This window comes from Suncus etruscus, chromosome 10 (genome assembly GCF_024139225.1).
Source record: "Suncus etruscus isolate mSunEtr1 chromosome 10, mSunEtr1.pri.cur, whole genome shotgun sequence".
Classification (NCBI taxonomy): Eukaryota; Metazoa; Chordata; class Mammalia; order Eulipotyphla; family Soricidae; genus Suncus; species Suncus etruscus.
In genome coordinates this window covers 82,947,214-82,968,472 of record NC_064857.1, presented here as the reverse complement: position 1 = coordinate 82,968,472, position 21,259 = coordinate 82,947,214, and the positions used below count along the sequence as shown (strand labels likewise).

The 21,259-nt window shown below is 42.8% G+C and overlaps 2 protein-coding genes and 1 pseudogene across 3 annotated transcripts in view; 1 reads left to right on the top strand and 2 right to left on the bottom strand.

The window, feature by feature from the left end:
* ATP5F1A (ATP synthase F1 subunit alpha) overlaps window positions 1-21,259 on the bottom strand; it is a 521,274-nt gene that overhangs the window by 84,457 nt on the left and 415,558 nt on the right. The window lies entirely within an intron of this gene.
* Window positions 1-21,259, top strand: part of ARK2N (arkadia (RNF111) N-terminal like PKA signaling regulator 2N) — a 91,259-nt gene that overhangs the window by 17,893 nt on the left and 52,107 nt on the right. For both annotated transcript variants that reach the window (XM_049781563.1, XM_049781562.1), the window contains exon 2: window positions 19,646-20,432. In XM_049781563.1, the coding sequence (XP_049637520.1) occupies window positions 19,718-20,432 (715 nt within the window). In that variant the 5' untranslated portion in view covers window positions 19,646-19,717. The remainder of the gene's footprint in view (window positions 1-19,645; window positions 20,433-21,259) is intronic.
* LOC126020231 (ubiquitin-conjugating enzyme E2 C-like) lies at window positions 3,236-8,068 on the bottom strand (annotated as a pseudogene).

The following is a 21,259-nucleotide window of genomic DNA, read 5'->3' as shown; positions in this document are numbered from 1 at the left end:
GCATGTGTTCTGAACCCCCCCCTACCATATCTTTTATATGCTTAGCCTAATTAAGCTTTTGTTAAGGTCAGATGTTCAGAATTTTTATTCTGGCTAAAGGAGGCTATTTGTGAAGCCTGAGCTAACTGAGTAGGCCAGGAAGCAAGCTGTAAGTTCAGAAGCAGTTTTAAATAAATCTAAATATAGCTTGGCCATTGACCTAAATATTCTTTTCTTAGAAATGAGGATTATACATTTCAGGTTAACTATGAGCAATAATTAATAAAAATAATTAAAATGTTCCAAAAACCCAAATAGAATTGTTTATGTAATAGTGTTGGTAGATCCCTTATTCTGTATGTTTTCGAACTACAACTTTTTAAAATTCTGAAGATAGGGGTGGAGTGATAGCACAGTGGGGAGGGCATTTGCCTTGCACATGCTGACCCAGGTTTGATGCCCATCATCCCATATTATGGTCCCCCAGGCTTGCCAGGAATAATTTCTGAGTGCAGAGCCAGGAGGAATCTTAAGAGCCACCGAGTTTTTTTCACAAAACAAAACAAACATTCTGCAGATATGAAATAAGTAAAGCATTCTTCAGTTTCTTTTTTAAATCACCAGTGACTAAAACATTCTTTTAGTGGATTTTTCAAATGAAATTGTTACATCTTTTTTTTTTTTAAACAAATATCTTTGAATATTTGTGGTGTGTCTAAAACTGACCAATGGCATCATAAGAAGTATGCCACTTGGAGGCACTAACTGCCCAAATGTGGAGAAGCAAAGGCTGGGGCAATGCAGTTTCACTGCCCTTTGTTCGCATGCTGCCACCTTTCCTATGTCTATGAAGAAGCCATGGCTTAAAAAAAAAAGTAGCCATAGCTTTCTCGGTGCTATGCCCCTCACTACCATGAAATATTTATGCAGACTATCACTAAAGATTTGTAATGTTTTATCACACACATCTTTTGGCCTTTTGGCCACACCCAGTAGTACTCAGAGGTTTCTGGTTTTGTGCTCAGAAATTACTCCTGGCAAGCTCTGAGGACTATATGGAATGATGTGCTGTTGTTATGGCCCCAGCACACATATGTTTAAAAATGGAAATTATACCTTCTTTTCACTGCTGGGGATCAACCCAGGGCTTCACACATGCGTGTATTACACTTATAAACCAGTTCCCATCTCTTTACTTGTGTTTTTTAAGTTCCCTTTTAATTTTTTTTTAGGGGGCAAGTATGGAGCCAGGCCACATCTGGGTGCTCAGGGTTTACTCCTAGATCTTTGTACAGGAATCAGTCTTAGCCATACTTGGGGGACCATTTGCTTTTCAGTGGAACAAAGTGGGGTCAGGTGAGTGCAAGGCACCTTAGCCCTTGTACTTCCTCTCTGGCACATCTTTACTTTCTCTTCTTCCTTCCTTCCTTCCTTTTCTTCCTTCCTTCCTTCCTTCCTTCCTTCCTTCCTTCCTTCCTTCTTCCTTCCTTCCTTCCTTCCTTCCTTCCTCTTCCTTCCTTCCTTCCTTCCTTCCTCCCCCTCCTCCCTCCTCCTTCCTCTCCCTCCCTCCCTCCCTCCCTCCCTCCTCCCTTCCCTTTCCTCTCCCTCCCTCCTTCCCTTCCTTCCTTTCCTTTTTTTTGGGTCACACCCAGTGGCCGTTGGGTTACTCCTGGCTCTGTGCTCAGAAATCGTTCCTGGCAGGCACGGGGGAACCATATGGAATGCCAGGATTCGAACCACTGTCCATCCTGGATCGGCTGCTTGCAAGGCAAATGCCTTACAGCTATGCTATGTCTCTGGCCCTAATTTTTTTTTCCCCTTGGGTCATACCCAGTCACGCTTGGGCTATTCCTGGCAATGTGCTCAGAAATTGCTCCTGGATGGAACCGGAGAGATAGCACATGGAAATAGCATAGTGGTAAGACATTTGCTTGCACGAGCTGATTTGAACAGATGGTGGTTCGAATCCCACATCCCATATGGTCTTTTGAGCCCAAAGCTGGGAGTAACCCCAGAGCGCATCAGGTGTGACCCAAAAAACCAAGGGGGAAAAAAAAAGAAATCGCTCCTGACTTGGGGTACCATATGGGTCACCCGGGATTGAACCACAGTCTGTCCCAGGCTAGCGCAGGCAAGGCAGACGCCTTACCACTTGTGCCATGTCCAGCCCCTCATTTTTTTCTTTTGTTTGTTTGTTTGTTTGTTTGTTTTTGGGTCATACCTGGCAGTGCTCAGGGGTTACCTGACTCTATACTCAGAATGGCTCCTGACAGGCTTGGGGGACCATATGGGATGCTGGGATTCAAACCACGGGCCTTCTGCCTGCAAGGAAAATGCCTTACCTCCATGCTATCTCTCGGCCCTCTTTTTTTTTTTTTTTTTTTTTTTTTGGTTTTTTTGGGCCACACCCTGTGACGCTCATGGGTTACTCCTGGCTATGCGCTCAGAAGTTGCTCCTGGCTTCTTTGGGGACCATATGGGACGCCGGGGGATCGAACCGAGGTCCGTCCTAGGCTAGGCAGGCAAGGGGCACCTTACCTCCAGCGCCACCGCCGGCCCAACTTTTTTTTATTTTTTTAAAAAGATAAGTAGTTCAATAATTTAACTGTAATAAGTTCAAAGTGCAAATGATTTTCTGGCCTAGATGTATCTAGGAGCTTTATTGGTATTATCTAGAAACTATTATTCTTCTGTATACTGGCCCTATTGCTTTTTGTGAGTTTTATTTTCTTCCAGGCTTTCCTTTCCAGAGGTAAAGTTTGACCTATAGGTGCCAGACTAACAAGTTTATTCAGCACTAAAATAAGTACTACTAGAAAGTTGGAGAGATGTACCATGGGTAGGGTGATTGCATGCACTAACCTGGTTTTATCCCTGGTATCCTATATGGTCCCCCACCCCAGTTTCTGGAGAGTAAGCCCTATCACTAGGTGTGGCCCCAAAACAAAACAAAAATACTTGCACTAATGAAAGTAATGTTAAATATGCAGATATCAGATTATGATGCACACTTAAACACGTCACAGTGCAATTTTATTTTAGCAGAAATGTTAATACTGTAAAATTATAGTTTGCTTTTTAGACCACTTTGAATTTCCTATGTTAATACTTTGTGTTTTTTTTCCCTCCCAAATACATTTATTTAATATAACCATCACAAGGACAGAGAGACCAAGACAGGGAATGACAAAAGGAATAGCTGAAGGGACAGTAAAGACGAAGACAGAGGAGGAGCAGGGCAGAAATGGTCCTTCTGTCAGGGCTCTTGGCTAGACACCTGCTTCGAGAAGGTTTCCTGCAGGTACTTCTTAAAGGCTGGAGGATTTTTCCAGAGCTCTGCTGCGTGCATGTTCAAAGGGCTGTCGATGTTGGGTTCTCCTAGCAGGCTCTGGATGGAGAGTAAGATGGTCCTGACATCGTAGAGAGCGGACCACTTGTCTTTCAGGATATCCAGGCAGATATTCCCATGTGTGTCCACATTGGAGTGGTAGCAGGGTGTGAGGAACTTGACTGTGGGTGTGTTGTAAGGATAGCTGCTGGGGAACTCCAGGGAAAGCTTATTCCTCAGGTCCTCATAGACTGTGGCAGCAGCTCCATGGATGGTTCCTACCCACTTGAAAAGGTTGTCTGACTCAGGAAAGGCAGAAATTCCTTTGTCACCAGACATCATGAGGGTCATCAGTTCCTGCTGTAGCCTCTTCCCATGGGGCTCAGGCAACCCCCACAGGGCTCAGCTCCTTTACGGGCAGCAGCGCACTGGTGGCAGCGGGGTCATGGTTTTGGGAGGCACGGTGAACAGAAGTGCAACTGCCCCTATGTTAATACATTGTATAGTAAAGTTATTGATGAGTTAATGTTGATACATTATTAAAATTCAAGTTTACACTAGGCTAATTCTTTGCTGAGAAACATAGAAATGTTGTGTTGAACAGGTGAATAGTTTTGTTGGTTTTCACAAGTACCATCAGCATTCTAGTAGTCCAGTTCTGCTGTCTGTTTCTTCTTCCCTGCTTCTGCTCCTTCCTGTTAACTTCCTGGTAACCTTCTTTTTCCCATTTGTTTGTTTGAGGGCCATACCCAGTTGTGTTTGGGAAGTACTCTTGGCTCTGTGCTTGAGGGTCACTCCCCTGGCTCTGGGTTGAGGAACATCATGTGGTACCAGGTGGTACCTGTGCCTCCTGCACACAAAGTATAGGCATTGAACTCTCTTTCTAGCCCTGATATTAAAAATAAAATTAACTATTTTAAAGGACTTAAATATTTTGGGGAGGTTATATCAGCACAAAATTGGGTATAAGTTACAGAGCTCTCTCCTTTATACCCTCTCTGCCCACCCTGTGTAGTGCTCCCCATTATCAGCAAATAGTAGCACATTTGCCAAGAAGTCTAATGTGACACATCTCTAGAGTCTGTAGATAACATTAGGATCTAGCTTTGTGTTGACATGTATCTACCATTCTAATATCACAAGAGTAGTTTACTTGCCCTAAACATCCTCTTGGTTCTATTTTTTTCTTCCTTCCTCCATCTCTGGCAACCACTGATCTTTTTTTTTTTATTATCTGTTCAGTTTATCTTTTCCAGAGTGCCATATAGTTGAAGCCAAACAGTCTGTACAGATTACATCTTTCACTTAGTATTATGAATTTATTTTCTCCCACTGCCTTTTTCAGATGATAACGCATTTCTTCTTCTTCTTTTCTTCTTCTTCTTCTTCTTCTTCTTCTTCTTCTCTTCTTCTTTTCTCTTCTTCTTTCTTCTTCTTCTTCTCTTCTTTCTTCTTCTTCTTCTTCTTCTTCTTCTTCTTCTTTCTTCTTCTTTTCTTCTTCTTTCTTCTTCTTTTCTTCTTCTTTTCTTCTTCTTCTTCTTCTTCTTCTTCTTCTTCTTCTTCTTCTTCTTCTTCTTTTCTTCTCCTTTCTCTTCCTCCTCTTCTTCCTCTTCCTCTCCTCCTCCTCTCTCCTCTCTCCTCTTCTTCTTTTCTTCTTTCTTCTTCTTCTTCTTCTTTTCTCTTCTTCTTCTTCTTCTTCTTCTTCTTCTTCTTTTCTTCTTCTTCTTCTTCTTCTTCGTGCTGACTAATGTTCATTGCTTGGATGTACTAGTTCATTTATATACATACCTACTGAAGGGCATCTTGATTGCTTTTGGTTTGTGGCAGTGTATCGTTTAGCATTTTGGACAGGAAATCACAGGATTGAGACAAAAGTACAGTAGAAGCATCCTTTCTTTTGATGCTTTTACTACCATTGATAACACATGTTCACTCATCGTTGTTGTGTATGGGGTCAGGTAGGATAGTCAGGAGTGAGCAGCGGTGACAAGCCCAGTCTCTGGACTTGGTTAACATCCTGGCTTCCCAGGACTGTTCCACAAATTAGTTTGTGATACTATTGGCCAACTTTAGACAGCGCAGATTCAAAGAATGTTTTAATTAAATTTTGTATAAATTTGGCTTTGGAATCATAACCGGTAGTGCTCGAGCTTGCAAGTTTTGTTTTATTAGTGCTCATGAAGTGGTTGCAGGTGCTCCCATGAATGCATTCTGGCACTTTAAGCCATCTTCCTGTCTCTGGAGGGCTGGAGAACTTTTGCAGTTGTTTTTTTTTTTTTTTTTTTTTTTTGGAGGGCACTCAAAAGGGCTTATTACTGGCTCTGTGCTCAGAGATCACTTCTGACAGCACTCAGAGGGACCATTGGGGTGCTGGGGATTAAACCTGGGGATTGGCTGCTTGCAAGTTTAAGTGCCTTCCCTAGTGTATTATCTGTATCTCCTCAAAGGCCTTAAAGAAAAATTTTAAGCAATTTCAGATGAAAGATCCAGAAGAGAATGTTTGTGGTGCCATGGATAGGACCCAGGTCCCAATGCATGTTAGGCTTTAGCATTGACACATTGATACGCCCGGTTTATTGCAGGCTTTTAAAAAAGCTCTAACTTCAAAACATTGAACCTGTGTTTATAATAGGGTGATAGTATTTGCCTTAAAGAATTGTTGGGGTGGATTATACCTTTAAATGTCTAGTTAATTTTTCTGGCCATTCAAGTGTGTTTGATTTTAATACTGTTCCTGTTTATGTATGTAAACACTCGCTGTATCCATGCACTCCAATCATGTCAGTCCAATAAAGCCAAAGGCTGAATTACTTGCAGGTTTTTTTTGCTTTGCTTTGTTTCTGGGTCACACCCAGTGATATGATGCTCAGGGTTTACTCCAGGCTCTGACCTTGGAAGTTCTCCGGGGACACTATAGTGTGCTGGGAATCAAACCCATGTTGACCACATGCAAGGCAAGCACTCCACCTCTTGTGTCATCTCTCTGGCCCTTGTGGTTATTTTTATATAATGTAAGAGTATGCAAAAATAAATGCTCCCGGACTGAGTGCAGGCTTTGGATTTGATCCCTGGCACTGCCAGGAACATCCTCCTACGCACAGAGCTAGCAGTAGCCCCTAGCACCACCAAGTATAAATTGCTTTTCTTTCTTAAATATATACAAGGTTTATATTGATAAGTATTGGCCAGACCTTTTTTTGTTTGGTAATTTTGAGCCACACCCAACAGTGCTCAGGGATCACTCCTGGTTTTGCACTCAAAAATCACTCCTGAAATTGGGGGGACCATATGGTATACCAGGGATCAAACCTGGCTCTGTCTTGGGTCAGCAGTGTGCAAGGCAAACACCCCACCACTGTGCTATCACTTTTGGCTAATCTTTCTTTTTTTTAATTGATTGATGATTGATTGGTTTTGGACCACACCCAGCGGCACTCAGGGGTTACTCTTGTTAGCCAGACTTTTTTTTTTTGTTTTTTTGTTTTTTGTTTTTGGGTCACACCCGGTAGTGCGCAGGGGTTACTCTGGCTGTCTGCTCAGAAATAGCTCCTGTTAGCAGACTTTTTAAAGCATTAATTTTATTCCCTACTTCCTTTGCTGCATTTGCAGTCGCCAGGGATCCTACCTGATTGTGGTGCTCTTGCACTTGATTGTAATGCTCAAATGTTTGGTCTCAGTGCTCATGAGGGGGCACACTTCATCTGTGGGGTTTGTGCACTGTTGCACATAAAGGGGGCTGTCCTAGAGAGCAGAGCAAACAAGTTTGTGTGGCTTTTTTGCTACATAGGCTTGTGTTATCACAGCCTTATTCCAGGGAGGGGAATTATAGAGGTGGAGGGAAAGGTAAAGGGATGGGGAGGCAGAAGGGATGGGGAAGAAGGGGGAGATGACCTGGTCTTTTGCTTGCATAGCAGGCACATGTTCCTCTGAATCACTCCTGGGACCCCTTAAAGTAAGTGTGTGTAAGAGTTTCCAGGGCACTTTCAAAGTGTTGATCTATACTTGTTTTCCTTCAATGGCCCTTAGGCCTTGGAAATTACAAGGTCTGACCCTAGTACCTGACAGTTGATATTGTTGTCCCACTAATGATCGAATATTCTGGGCAGGGAAGGGTTCCTGAGCGAAACCCTGCTCACCGACAGTCTGCAGTCCAGTTCTAACAACTTTGTACTGGTCAGGAATTACACAGGTCTAACTAGAACTGTGATCAGTTCCGGGTTATACAGATAGTGATGGAGCCAAGATTGGAACCCAATTATGACTCCTACACGGACGATTTTTGGTCTCCTCCCATCTTCCCAATCCTCCCTTTCTCCCTGAAGCCTGAAGGCAAAGGTTACATCGCTGATCCCCTTCTTTTCTGCCTCTTCTCCCCCCCCCCTTCCCTTCCCCTCTCTGCCTCCTCTTTTAAGGACCTTGAGAATCAGTTGTGGAAGTAGAGAAAATGGTACTGATTCTCAGTTTTAAATGTCTTTTAACTCCCTATGTTATTTGATGTTTTCTTAGGCGGTCTTTAGAGAATTTTTTTTGCAAAGATAAATCTTTCCCAACCTCTTGTGCATTAGACCTAAACATTAAATCTTAGTGCTTCCTTGCTGTTTTTTCTTTTGATGTCTCAGGCATTTTATGTACTCTCTTTCTGATACAGTGTTCCTCCTGTCCCTACTCCTTTAGTCTCTGCATGTATCTTTCATGTTCTCTTGATGCAAAAGTGGTGAGTTAAAAGATTTGTTTGTGACCACCTGCCTACCTGCCTTTCATGCTCCCTGTATTTACTTTTTGATCTCACCAATCTAGTCATTTCTCTCTGTTGCCACTGTCATCAGTCCAAGATTATTGTATTTTTTTCACCTTTTTTTCCCTCTTTGGTGGAGGTAGGAAGCAGTGTCCCAGGACTACTTTGGGCTCTGTGCTCTGGGGTTGTCCTAGTGGTGCTCATGATACTGTGCGGTTCTGGGTATTAAACTCAGGCCTTACTCAGCCTTGCCTTTGAATTGATCTCCTAGTATTTGCTTTAGCTTTCTTTTCATCCAGTTTCTACTATGCAGCCAGATGTAATCTATTTGAAATATATATATATATATATATTATATATATATATATATATATATATATACACACACATACACAAAAGGCCTTACCATATTTTATGAATTTGGGGGAGCACCTCCTAAGCAGTGCTTAGTGGGCCAAAGGGGCACTCTTAGTGATTCTTGGCCTGAGGCTTCTTGGATTCAGCAGTGTTGGGGCCACTGGGGTTTCTCAACCATGTTTAGGGCTCATGTGGTGCTGGGAGTCAAATTCTAAGCCTCTTCTTCTCAGGACTGTGCTCTAGCCCTCTGAGTCTTCCCTTCTCCTATAATGGAGGCTTCCTGTTTCTCTTTGTGGAAACTTTCTAGCCTTCCTCAGCTGTGTCCTCTTTATTTTTGTCACACAATACATTTTATATTTATTTGTGATTGTTATTAATTCATTAATTAATTTTATTTTATGGGCTAACCCAGTAGCACTCAGGAGTTACTCCTGGCTCTGCACTCTGAAATTGCTCCTGGTAGGCTTAGAGATATGGATGCTGGAGATTGAACCTAGGTCGGCCACATGCAGAGCAAATGCTCTATCCACTGTGCTATCTGCTCTGGCCCCCCTGTTTGTGATTAGTTGATTGTCTTTTCCTTAGATTTAGATTGTAAGTTCAGTCAGGAAGAAACTAGTTCCCAGTAACTGACATTTGAATGCTTGAATGATGACTTTGGTTATAGAGATGTCACTTGTTCTGTGAAAATAAAGAGCATATAAAGATTTAAAAATGCCATTTCTGGCCATTGGATTTGTTTTGTTATCAGTTGGCTCTAAGTCTCACTCATTTCACAGCATTTCAGAATCCCTTCTAGCTATTGAATTTTTTCTTGATTTTAATTTTTTTTTTTTTTTTTTTTTTTTTTTTTTTTTTGTTTTGGGCCACACCCGGTGACGCTCAGGGGTTACTCCTGGCTATGCGCTCAGAAGTCGCTCCTGGCTTGGGGGACCATATGGGATGCCGGGGGATCGAACCGCGGTCCATCCGAGGCTAGCGCAGTCAAGGCAGGCACCTTACCTTTAGCGCCACCGCCCGGCCCTTGATTTTAATTTTGGGGCCATACCATAGAATGTACAGGGGTTACTCCTGCTCAGGCAGCCCACGTGGTGTAGGAGATCAAATTGGGGTCTCCTGTATGTCATGCATTCTCTCACTTTGACCTATCTTCTTGCCCTCTCCACCCTATGTTTTCAGTTTTGAACCAAGCCAGTTGTGATAGGAGTAAATACAGGAAACTACTAAAGTTCTAACAGTAGTTTAAGCAGTGGACTTGCTTGGTAAATCGTATTTAAGCAGAGAAATGAAAATATTTAAAGGATATTAGATTCACCAAGTTATTGATAGGACTTAGTAATGCATGAGATTTTGGGGTATGCTTTTGAAAGTGGAATTTATACCATGTTAATTGTCTAAAGAGGAAGGTTAAGGTTTTGTTGTTGTTGTTTTTTGGGTTACACCTGGCAGTGCTCAGGGATCACTCCTGGCTCCACACTCAGAAATCGCTCCTGGCAGGCTCAGGTGACCATATGGAATGCCGGGATTCGAACCACCGTCCTTCTGTATGCAAGGCAAACATCTTACCTCCATGTTATCTCTCCGACCCTGTGGAAGGTTAAGTTTTACTTACTTTTTCTTTTTGAGGGGAGCACACTCAAGGGTATTGTTCTCCTGGCTCTGTGCTCAGGGACCACACCTGAGCATTGGGATACTATATGCAGTACAGGGATTTGAGCCAGAGTTGTGACCAGCTGCAGCTGCATTCTGTTCAGGTGCGTTACTAGTTTCTAGCTATACTAGCTTTTCAGCCCAACAGAAAGTAAGTTTTAATGTATTTTTTTTGTTTGTTTGTTTTTGGCCACACCCGGCAGCGCTCAGGGGTTACTCCTGGCTCTACGCTCAGAAATCGCTCCTGGCAGGCTTAGAGGACCATATGGGATGCCGGGATTCAAACCACTGTCTTGCATGCAAGGCAAATACCCCACCTCCATTCTCTTTCTTCGGCCCAGGTTTTAATATATTTTGAAAATATAACTAGCAGTAATTTTGAGATGGTCTAAGCAGCTAATCATTTAGGTGAATCAATAATTCAGAGATTGTTTGGACGAACCTTTTGGAGCTAGAGGTAAGAATTTGGGAGCTAGAGATGACATCACCTAGAACTAAAAATAAGAGAAAAGAGAGCCTAGGATTGGGCCACGAAGAACTAAATTTAACAAGATGAGAAGAGTGAGTCAACAAAGGAGATATAATTAGCTTGAATTGGAGAAGGGAGGAAAAACTAGGATAGCGAGGCCATTGAAATCCATAAAGGGGATTTTTTGGGAAGGAGGAGGAATGGTTAGGTATCTATTAGATACTGCAGAGACAGGTAAGAGGTAAGGACTGAGCTGTCCCCTGGATTTGGGACACAAGGGTAATGGTGGCCTTAGCAGAACTTTAGGTGCAAAAGTGGGGACAAATTGCTTTGGGTTGAGCAGTGGAAGATGGAGGATTGGAGTTACTGATCACAGACAGTTCTTAGTTGTGAAATTAAGAGGTGTTCTTGCTTTTTTTTGTCTCTGCAGTAGCTTTTTTTTTGTTTTATTTTTGCCATTTATTTTATTTGGGATGGGGGGGGTCACACCCGGCAGCGCTCAAGGATTACTCCTGGCTCTACACTCAGAGAGTATAGTGGGATGCTGGGATTCGAACCACCGTCCTCTGCATGCAAGGCAAACATTCTACCTCCATGCTATCTCTCCGGCCTGTCCCATTTATTTTTTTAACTTGATTGATTGGTTAATTGATTGGTCGATTGATTGATTGATGGGGCCACATCTAGCTGCACTCAGAAATTGCCCCTGCCAGGCTGGGGGACCATATGGGATGCTGGGAAACAAACCAGATCCCTCTCGGATCAGCCGCATGCAAGGCAAATGCCTTACTGCTGTGCTCGCTCTCTATCCCTGTTTTTTTTTTTTGTTTTTGTTTTTGTTTTTGTTTTTGTTTTTTTTTTTTTTTGGTTTTTGGTTTTTGGGTCTCACCCGGCAGCGCTCAGGGGTTACTCGTAGCTCTACGCTCAGAAATTGCTCCTGGTAGGTTTGGGGGACCATATGGAATGCTGGGATTAGAAACACCGTCCTTCTGCATGCAAGGCAAACACCTTACCTTTATGCTATCTCTCCGGCCCCTATTTATTTATTTGTTTGTTTGTTTATTTATTTATTTATTTATTTCAGGCCACACCCGTTTGATGCTCAGGGGTTACTCCTGGCTAAGCGCTCAGAAATTGCCCCTGGCTTGGGGGGGACCATATGGGACACGGGGGGATCCGCAGTCGCGATCTTTCCTTGGCTAGCTCTTGCAAGGCAGACATCTTACCTCTAGTGCCACCTCACTGGCCCCCCCTATTTATTTTTTAATTGAGAAGTAGTTTTACTTAAAAGAGTAGAAAGAAGCAAGACATCTCCCACATAGTCTGAGGGGGGTCCCATCTGCAGGATTCACAACAGTATCTGTTGTTGTTCTGGGAATTGCATTTGGCATTATAGGGCAATTCAGGGAATTCATCTCAGGCCTTTACATGTGTTCAGTCACTGAGTCTCATCCTGGGGCCCTGGTAGTATCTTGCAGAGTCGAAGTTTTTAGTTTTAATAAAGTCTGCTCTTCATTTTTTTCTTCCATGAGTTGTAGTTTTGGTATAGCATCTAAAAAATCATTTCAAATTGATGATCATCTGAATTCTTTTCTGATTTCAACTAGAAATTTTATAGTATATACTTACACATTATATCTGTGATTTTGCTTTTATTTATTTTTTTTTTTTTATTTTTTGGATTTTGGGCCACACCCGGTGACGCTCAGGGGTTACTCCTGGCTATGTGCTCAGAAGTCGCTCCTGGCTTGGGGGACCATATGGGACGCCGGGGGATCGAACCGCGGTCCGTCCTAGGCTAGCGCAGGTAAGGCAGGCACCTTACCTTTAGCGCCACCGCCCGGCCCCTGATTTTGCTTTTTGTACATTTATATTTATGGTTCACTTTGAGTTAATTGTAAATGTCTCACTTTCCCCCCATTGGATGTTCATTTTCATTGTTAGGTTTCCTCTTTATTAGATGATTTTGCTCTTCTGTCAAAGATAAATTGGCTATGTCTGTTTGGGCTGGTTTCTAGATTATATTTGTTCTATTGATAAATGTAGTTTAGTGATTACTGTAGTATTATAGTAAGTCCTGAAGCTGGTAAGTATTGGTTCTCTATTAGCCTTTAATATGTGTTAACTATTTTGAGTCTTTTTGCCTTTCCATATAAACTTTAGGATCAATATGTCATCTACAAAATAACTATATCAGATTTTGGTTAGAAATGCATTCACGGAATCTGTGGATCAAGTTGGGGAGACTCGACATCTCAACAGTAGTATTCTAATTCATGATAATACTGCATTTATTTATATAATCCAGCTTGCATGCACAATTGATCAGTGGCAACAGGGACCATTAATGATTTAGAGGAAACTCGGTGCTTCTGGGATTTGGGGAATATTTTGGATCTCTATGGTCATTGCATGGAAATGTTAAAAATTCAAGTTGAGGGGCTGGAGAGATACATGGAAGTAAGGCATTTACCTTGCATGCAGAAGGACTGTGGTTCGAATCCCGGCATCCCATATGGTCCCCCGAGCCTGCCAGGAGCGATTTCTGGAGTAACCACTGAACGCTGCTGGGTATGAACCCCCCCCCCAAAAAAATTTAAGTTGCAGGGCTGGGAATGTGGATGGAGCACCTCACTGCAGGGTAGGCATCACTGGGAGTGACACCTTCAAAACACAAACCGACCAACAGGGGCCAAAGAGATGCTTTCCAGATAAAGCTTTCCTTTCATGTGTCTGACCCTGGTTTCATCCCTAGCACCACTTATGGTCCACTGAGAGCTGCCAGGAGTGACCCCTAGGTACAGAGCCTGGAATAAGCCCTCAGCAGAGCCAGTTGTGGCTCCCTAACAAAAAACAACATAGGATTTTCTCAGAATTTGATGGTATAGATTTTTAGTTGGTAGCTAAGGTTAGGTAATTGTGTAAGGAATTTAAATACTCGGTTAGAGAGATAGTACAGCAGGTAGGGCATTTACCCTGCTTGTAGCCAATCTGAGTTTGAGCTCTATCTACCATTTGGTTCCCTGAGCACTTCCAGGTGTAATCTCTGAGTGCAGAGCCAGTAGTAACCCCTGAGCACTTTGGGTGTGGCCCAAATCTTCTTTTCTCACCAAAAAATTAATTTAAATCCTGTGCTGGTTATGTGGCTTATTAGCAGAGTACTTGCCTTGCATGTATAAAACTTTGGATTTGATCCTTGGTGTGCCCTCCAAAATAAAATTCCCATGGCCATTATCATTGATTGTTATTATTCTTGTAGACTCGTAGCAAGAATTTTTGGTATTCATTTTAAAAACTCATAAATTCTGTTTGAAACAATATATTCTCAAGTGGAGATTGATAGAATCCCATCATTTGATATTCAAAGCTGGGTTCCATAGAAAACGTTAAGGTGTCTTATTTGGACCTATCTTGCACTGCTAGGAAGTAGGGTCACTTGTAAAGCTTCCCATCTTCTCTCCCTCCCTATTCCTTCCTTGAACCTTTATTTGGTACTCAGCCATACTTGTTCTGTAAAATATTGGCTTCTTTATGATTGCTGTATTTAATTGTTTTTATTTGAAGAAAAAGCCATAAATGTGTGGTTCAGAATATAGTTTTGTGCAAGAGTCAAGTCAAATCCATGGATTATCTAGGGCTAGTACATGTAGAGAAGTGCAGTATGTCTGTTGCTTCAGAGAGATCATATTTATGGCATTAACTGCTTGTATTTCTTTGTGTATGTATGTGTTTGTGTGTCTGTGCACACACGCTGTACTAGGGATGGAAGGTCACTTCTGGTGGTGCAATGCTGGATATCGAGCCTGGACCTCCATATTGCAAAGCATGTGCTTAGCCTTTTGAGCTCTCTGGTTCCTGCTTGTATTTACAACAGTCCTAAAGTTGTGATTTGAAATATGGAGATTCAGGAATATTAACACTTAGAATGTTTCATTTCATATGAGTATAGAGCAAAGTCCTTTTTTGTGGGATCTACACCCAGATGTCCTCAGGGGTTACTTCCTGGCTCTGTGCTCAGGAATCGTTCCTGGCTGGCTGGGGGACCCTATGGGATGCTGGGGATCGAACCCAGGTATGCTGTGTGCAAGGCAAGCACCTACCTGCTTGCTTTGCTCTCTCTCCAGTCTTGCCTTGTAGTAGTAGTGTGTAATGAGTAGCTCTTGTGTCATCCTGTGGGTTTCAACGGAAAGGTGCCTGTAGCAACATTAAACAGCTAACAGGAGATGATTTCAGTTTGCCGTTATCTTCACAGGAAGGACAGTATAATTTATTCGTGGAGTTTGTGTTGTTTATGGTCTTAAGGGAGAACCGTTGGTGATACTCATACACACGGGTTAGAACTGAAAGGTGTAAAAAATCTATCTTCTCATGTACACTGACTGCTGAATCAATTTATATTGCTATGTCAGAATCCTAAGGAGAGGGTTGGATGCCTATAGTTGTTAGTATTAGGCAAGACCTCATTAATTATGATCTTTTCTCACAGTTCTGAGTCTCTAGGAAGTGGTTAATCACCTAACAAAATACTGTGGCAAGGAAGAGTTTCTTCTATGGGCATCTTTTTTTTTTTCTGTGGTTTTTGGGTTACACCTGGCAGTGCTCAGCGGTCACTCCTGGCTCCATGCTCAGAATTGCTCCTGGCAGGCACGGGGGACCATATGGGACGCCAGGATTCGAACCAATGACCTTCTGCATGAAAGGCAAACACCTTACCTCCATGCTATCTCTCTCGCCCCTCTATGGGCATCTTTATCTTCACCACCAAGATATCTTTCCTGAACACTACTGGATCACATTTCTGTTTTGTTTGTTTGTTTTTGTTTTTGGTCCACACCCAGTAATGCTCAGGGGTTACTTCTGACTATGCACTCAGAAATCGCCCCAGACTTGAGGTACCATATGGGATGCCGGGTGTGTGGTAGCATGGGGTTGTGGGGTGGGGTGGGGAATCGAACCTCAGTCAGCCCTAGGTTAGCTTGTGCAAGGCAGAAGCCCTACTGCTTGCACTACTGCTTTGGCCCCCTGGTTTACATTTTTAAAGTGTCAAAGTCAGGACCGGAGAGGTAGTATAGTGGTAGGGCATTTGCTTTGCATGCTGCCAACCTGGGACAGACCCAGCTAGATTCCCAGCATCCCGTATGGTCCCCCAGCCTACCAGGGGCAATTTCTGACTGAAGAGCCAGGAGTAACACTTGAGCGCCTGTGGCCCAAAACCAACCAACCAACCAGCCAATCAATCAATCAATCAATCAATCAAGTTAAAAAAATTGTGTCAAAGTTTTTTTTTTCTGCCTTCCTCCTGGATATCTGATGATACATTCAGCTACCATTTCTACTGATATCTACATTATTATTCATGCTCAAACTCTTTTTATATTTCGTTGTCACCCATGTCTTTTAGGTGTTATCTAGTCCAGATCAATTGTTTTATTTTTCTCTTACTCATCTTTCTTTCTTTCTTTCTTTCTTTCTTTCTTTTTTCTTTCTTTCTTTCTTTCTTTTCTTTCTTTCTTTCTTTCTTTCTTTCTTTCTTTCTTTCTTTCTTTCTTTCTTTCTTTCTTTCTTTCTTTCTGTCGTTCTTTCTTTCTCTTCTTTCTTTCTTTTTCTTTCTTTCTTCTTTTCTCTCTTTTTTCCTTCCTTCCTTCCTTCCTTCCTTCCTTCCTTCCTTCCTTCCTTCCTTCCTTCCTTCCTTCCTTCCTTCCTTCCTTCCTTCCTTCCTTCCTTCCTTCCTTCCTTCCTTCCTTCCTTCCTTCCCTCCCTCCTCTCCTCCCTCCTCCCTCCCTCCTCCCTCCCTCCCTCCCTCCTCCCTTCTTTGTTTTTTGGGCCACATCTGGTGAAGCTCAGGTGTTACTCAGAAATCTCAGAAATTGCACTGGCTTGGGGGACCATATGGGATGTCGGGTTCAAACCAGTTTCATCTTGGGTCAGCTGCGTGCAAGGTAAACGCCGTATCGCTGTGCTATTGCTCTGGCCCCACAATTTCTTTTTTGATGTAATGCTATAGTCTCACACAAGAACAGAAAGGGGGAAATGTTGTTCTAATAGGATAAATACTGTATGCTGTACATTGAGGATTTTACTATAAGTTAATCATGAATGCCAAACTAGAGAGTCCTTTTTTCCACTTAAATATGCATAGTTTATGGAAATAAAAGGATCTGCTAATTGTTATATTTTTGGATTGATGCCTGTGTTTGTGGCTGATTGGGCTTATTTAAATGGTTTTGACAGCAAACATCACTAACTCTCAACACTTAAATGTGTTAGACTTGAAAGGTAATCAGATGTGTCATGTTGAAAGACATTGCTATTGCTCTGTCTTCTTACAGGGAAAAACAATCTAGATTCATCTTATGCTACCGGGCCCGAAGAGATAGCACATCGGCGTTTGCCTTGCAAGCAGCCGGTCAGGACCAAGGTGGTTGGTTCGAATCCCCGTGTCCATATGGTCCCCCGTGCCTGCCAGGAGCTATTTCTGAGCAGACAGCCAGGAGTCACCCCTGAGCACTGCCGGGTGTGGCCCCAAAATTTTATGCTACCTACACACTTTACTGAAAAGTTTTATGGTCACATTTAATAATTAAATAATTTAATATTAGATAATTAGGAAAGATTTTATGCTTTATTTTTTTCAAGCTACACCCTGCTTTGCTCCTGTGTAACTCTTGGCTCTGTGCTCAGGGGTAATGGGGTAACTCCTGACATTGCACTCAGGAATCAATCTTCGTGATGCATAGGAGGCCATGAGGGAAACTCTCTGGGATGCTGGGGATCCAACCTGGGTTAGCCGCATCAAGCAAACACCCTATTTGCTATCTCTCCGGCCCCAAGATGTTATTTCTTTGACTTTAGAAAATTAAACTTTTGAAAATTTGTGTATTATGCTGGCATTATGTCTCTTAAATATGCTTCTCAAATTTTTCAGCTTTAAGAAAAACTTTATTCCAAAATTTGTAAATTAATTCTCTACAGAACAATCGGCTCATTTCCCCCTCCTCTTCCTTCCTTCTGTTACTTGTGGTGGTTCTGGGGATTGAACCCAGAACTTTACATATGCAAAGCAAGCGCTCTACTGCTGAGTTTCATCTATCTACAACTCTCATTTTACCCAGCTAGAAAATATTGAGTGTTTAAATGTTCAACAACATGAAACTCCATAGAGTTTATTGTTAAGTTCTTTCACTCCCTCTGTTGGATTTTGGAGGTGCTATATTCCTTTTGGAGTATTGGAAAATAACGTGCTTATTTTTCCACAACTCAAAAATTAGTAATGATATAAACATGCTTATGAAGTAGTCTGTACATGGGGTCATTTAACATTTTATACGTATTTCCAGTTGCTATGTATATTTTACTCCCCCCTATATTTTACTTTTTACAAGGAAAAATGTGCTTGTATTATTAGCAGCTGAGAACAGGGTCATGAAAAACAAAACACAAGTATATGGAGAATATCCGTGGTTATAGGAAGCAAACTGGAGACTTAGCATTTTATGAGGTCAGTGGGGACCTTTTCAGATCCTTTTCCGTTCTTTATATTGAACTGTCTGGCAATGGAGGTTCATGGCACCGCACCTGACTAGTCTAGTGTGTCGTTCAGTGATCAGGGCTGTCAAGAATTGGTTTTGAACCATTTCATATCTGAGGACGAGCACTTCTTCAAGGACATACAAGTCATAAATAACTGCAATACCACACTGGTTTCTTTTTCAGCCTTTACACCACTGGAGTGACACTGGTGGTTGAAAACCATTGATCTATATATAGGGCATCACAAAATTGCCTTCTGTAACACCACATGTTTCTGGTGAGATATCGACGACTTGTTTAGCAACCCCCACCCCCTCACCTATTTTGCTTTTCTCTTTTTGGATTTTCTCATCCTCTGTGGTGGTGCTCATGGGTTACTCACAGTTTGGTGATTGGGGATTATTCCTGGTGCATTGCTCAGGGAACTATGTGGTTCTGGAATGGAACCTGAACCACCCTCATGCAACACAAGTGCTCCAGCCTCTGATCTTTTTCTGAACTTCTACCTCCAGCCCCATTTAATCTTGAAATTTTATTTACAGGTTAATGAAGTTTGTACTGAATAGGTCTCAGCTCCTGTGGTTAAAGATGTTTTTGTTTCTCTACCATTAAGTGGAGCAGTAGCACACTTAGAGTGGGAGGGATCTTAATTGCTAAAGTTAACATAGATTAGTTGGGAAACCTGTATATTGTGTTTTGTCTGAATTTTTTTATTTTGGGCCATGCTTGGTGATGTTCAGCACTATCTGACTGTGCTTAGGGATCACTCCTCGTGGGGTTCTTGGGACCATATGGGATGCTGTGGATCAACCCCCTGGATGGCTGTGTTCAAGGCAAGCACCCTAACCACTGTGCTCTCTAACTGGTGTTTTTCTCCAATTCCTTCATTCTTTTTATTTTTAACTCCTTAACTCTTTTTTGTTTGTTTGTCTTGTTTTTTTTTTTTTTTTGGGCCACACCCGGCAGCACTCAGGGGTTTCTTTTGGCTCTGTACTCAGAAATCACTCCTGGCAGGCTTGGGGGGACCATATGGGATGCCGAGAATCAAGCCCACGTCCTTCTAGGGTTGGTCACTTGCAAGGCAAATGCCCACTGCTATTGATCTCTCCAGCCCAACTCCTTCATTCTTTTTTTTTTTTTTTTTTTTTTTTTTTGGGCACACCCAGCGGTGCTCAGGGGTTATTCCTGGCTGTCTGCTCAGAAATAGCTCCTGGCAGGCACGGGGGACCATATGGGACACCGGGATTTGAACCAACCACCTTTGGTCCCGTATCGGCTGCTTGCAAGGCAAACGCCGCTGTGCTATCTCTCCGGGCCCAACTCCTTCATTCTTATAGAGGAATGTACAAGGATTTCTGGATTCATAAAGTAGTTGCTCTGTATTGTGGTTGTTGTTCATGAAACAAAACCAAGTTTGTTTTTAAGTATACCATTATTATTAGAGTTCAGTTGAAAATTTTATTTCAGAGAAGGGAAAAGAAAGCGGAGAAGGGCAGGAGGCTGATCTTGTTGGGATGGGTGTTAGGAAAAGGGTAGGCATATTGATAAACTTATCTGCCACTTCTCTGTTTTGATTGTGTGTGTTTTTTTTATGCAGGTTGCTTTCTTGCTGCCTCTTTGACGTAGATTCTACTAGACTCTGCTCCATGATTTAACTTGAACGTCTGAAATGAAGATGGAGGAGGCAGTGGGAAAAGTGGAAGAACTCATTGAGTCTGAGGTCCCATCGAAAACAGCTGAGCAGGAGCCAGCCAAGGAGGGAGATGGTCCCACAACACTGGAGTCTCAGGGGCAGAAAGATGGAGTAGTGGATTCTTCTGTGCTTTCTTCCATGCCCTGCTTGTTAATGGAACTGAGGAGGGACTCCTCCGAGTCTCAGCTCGCATCCACGGAGAGTGACAAGCCGACAGCTGGCCAAGTCTACGAGAGTGACTCCTCTAACCACTGTATGCTTTCCCCATCCTCCAGCGGTCACTTGGCCGACTCGGATACTTTGTCTTCTGCAGAGGAGAATGAGCCTTCCCAAGTGGAAACTGCAGTGGAAGGAGACCCATCAGCAGGGCCTGGCGCGACCGTCGGGCGAAAGTCTCGGCGGTCCCGATCCGAGAGCGAAACGTCCACCATGGCTGCCAAGAAGAACCGGCAATCGAGTGACAAGCAGAACGGGCGCGTCCCCAAGGTGAAAGGGCACCGGAGCCAGAAGCACAAGGAGAGGATCAGGCTACTGAGACAGAAGCGGGAGGCCGCTGCACGCAAGAAGTACAACCTGTTGCAGGACAGTAGTACCAGTGACAGTGACCTGACGTGCGACTCAAGCACGAGCTCATCAGATGAGGACGAAGAGGTTTCAGGGAGCAGCAAGACAATCACTGCAGAGATACCAGGTAGAGGATGTTTTTTAAACTGACTGTAGAAGCCCCGCTGGCGGTTCCCTGCTCTCAGGCTCGACCTGAAACAATCCTGGAGCCCTGCAGCTCTGTAAATCTGAAGACTGCAGTATTAACAGGACACGCCCGTTCTGAGCTTTCCAGTGCACTTTAGCACGCTAGGATTGGGGGGTGGGGTGGGGAGTGGAGAGAAAAAGATCTAAATGGTTAATGATAGGGACAAGATTATTTTTAAGTAACAAAGTGTCTCACAAGTCTTTTTCTCTGTAAAAGATAAAGATGGCTAAAGATGACCTGAACTCCCATCATTGCCTTTTTAGCACTGCTTGGAAACACTACTCACAGTTCAGCATTATGACTTAAGTACATTCTTCTCAGGAATAGGCACCTTGCTTTATTATATAGCCTCTGCACTTGAGCTTATGGTGTCTGAAAGGGTATGTCCTAACTTTTGTTCAAATTTTCTAAGAACTCATCCTCCTCGAGCCTAGTTTCATGCTCCCCATCCCCTGGATTTGTGCATGATAAGCTCTAATTCTCCCAGTTGCACATTTTTGTTCTAAGTTGTCAAAAGTTTTTTTTAGAACTCTCTCCCTTAATCTTCCAGGCTTTATAAAAGTTGATCAGAATTCTGCTTATTGAAGCTAGCATTGGCATAAAGGGTCTGTCACTGCATTGGACATGCCTGTTTTCTCCCTGTTACCACATCTGGTACTGTGTGCTGCTGAGGCAGTCTTGAAATTCTTTAGTGGTGAAGAGACTTATGATTGGGAATTTCCTGTGAACTTAACAGGTCTAACTAATCAGGGGCAATTCTGTTGCTG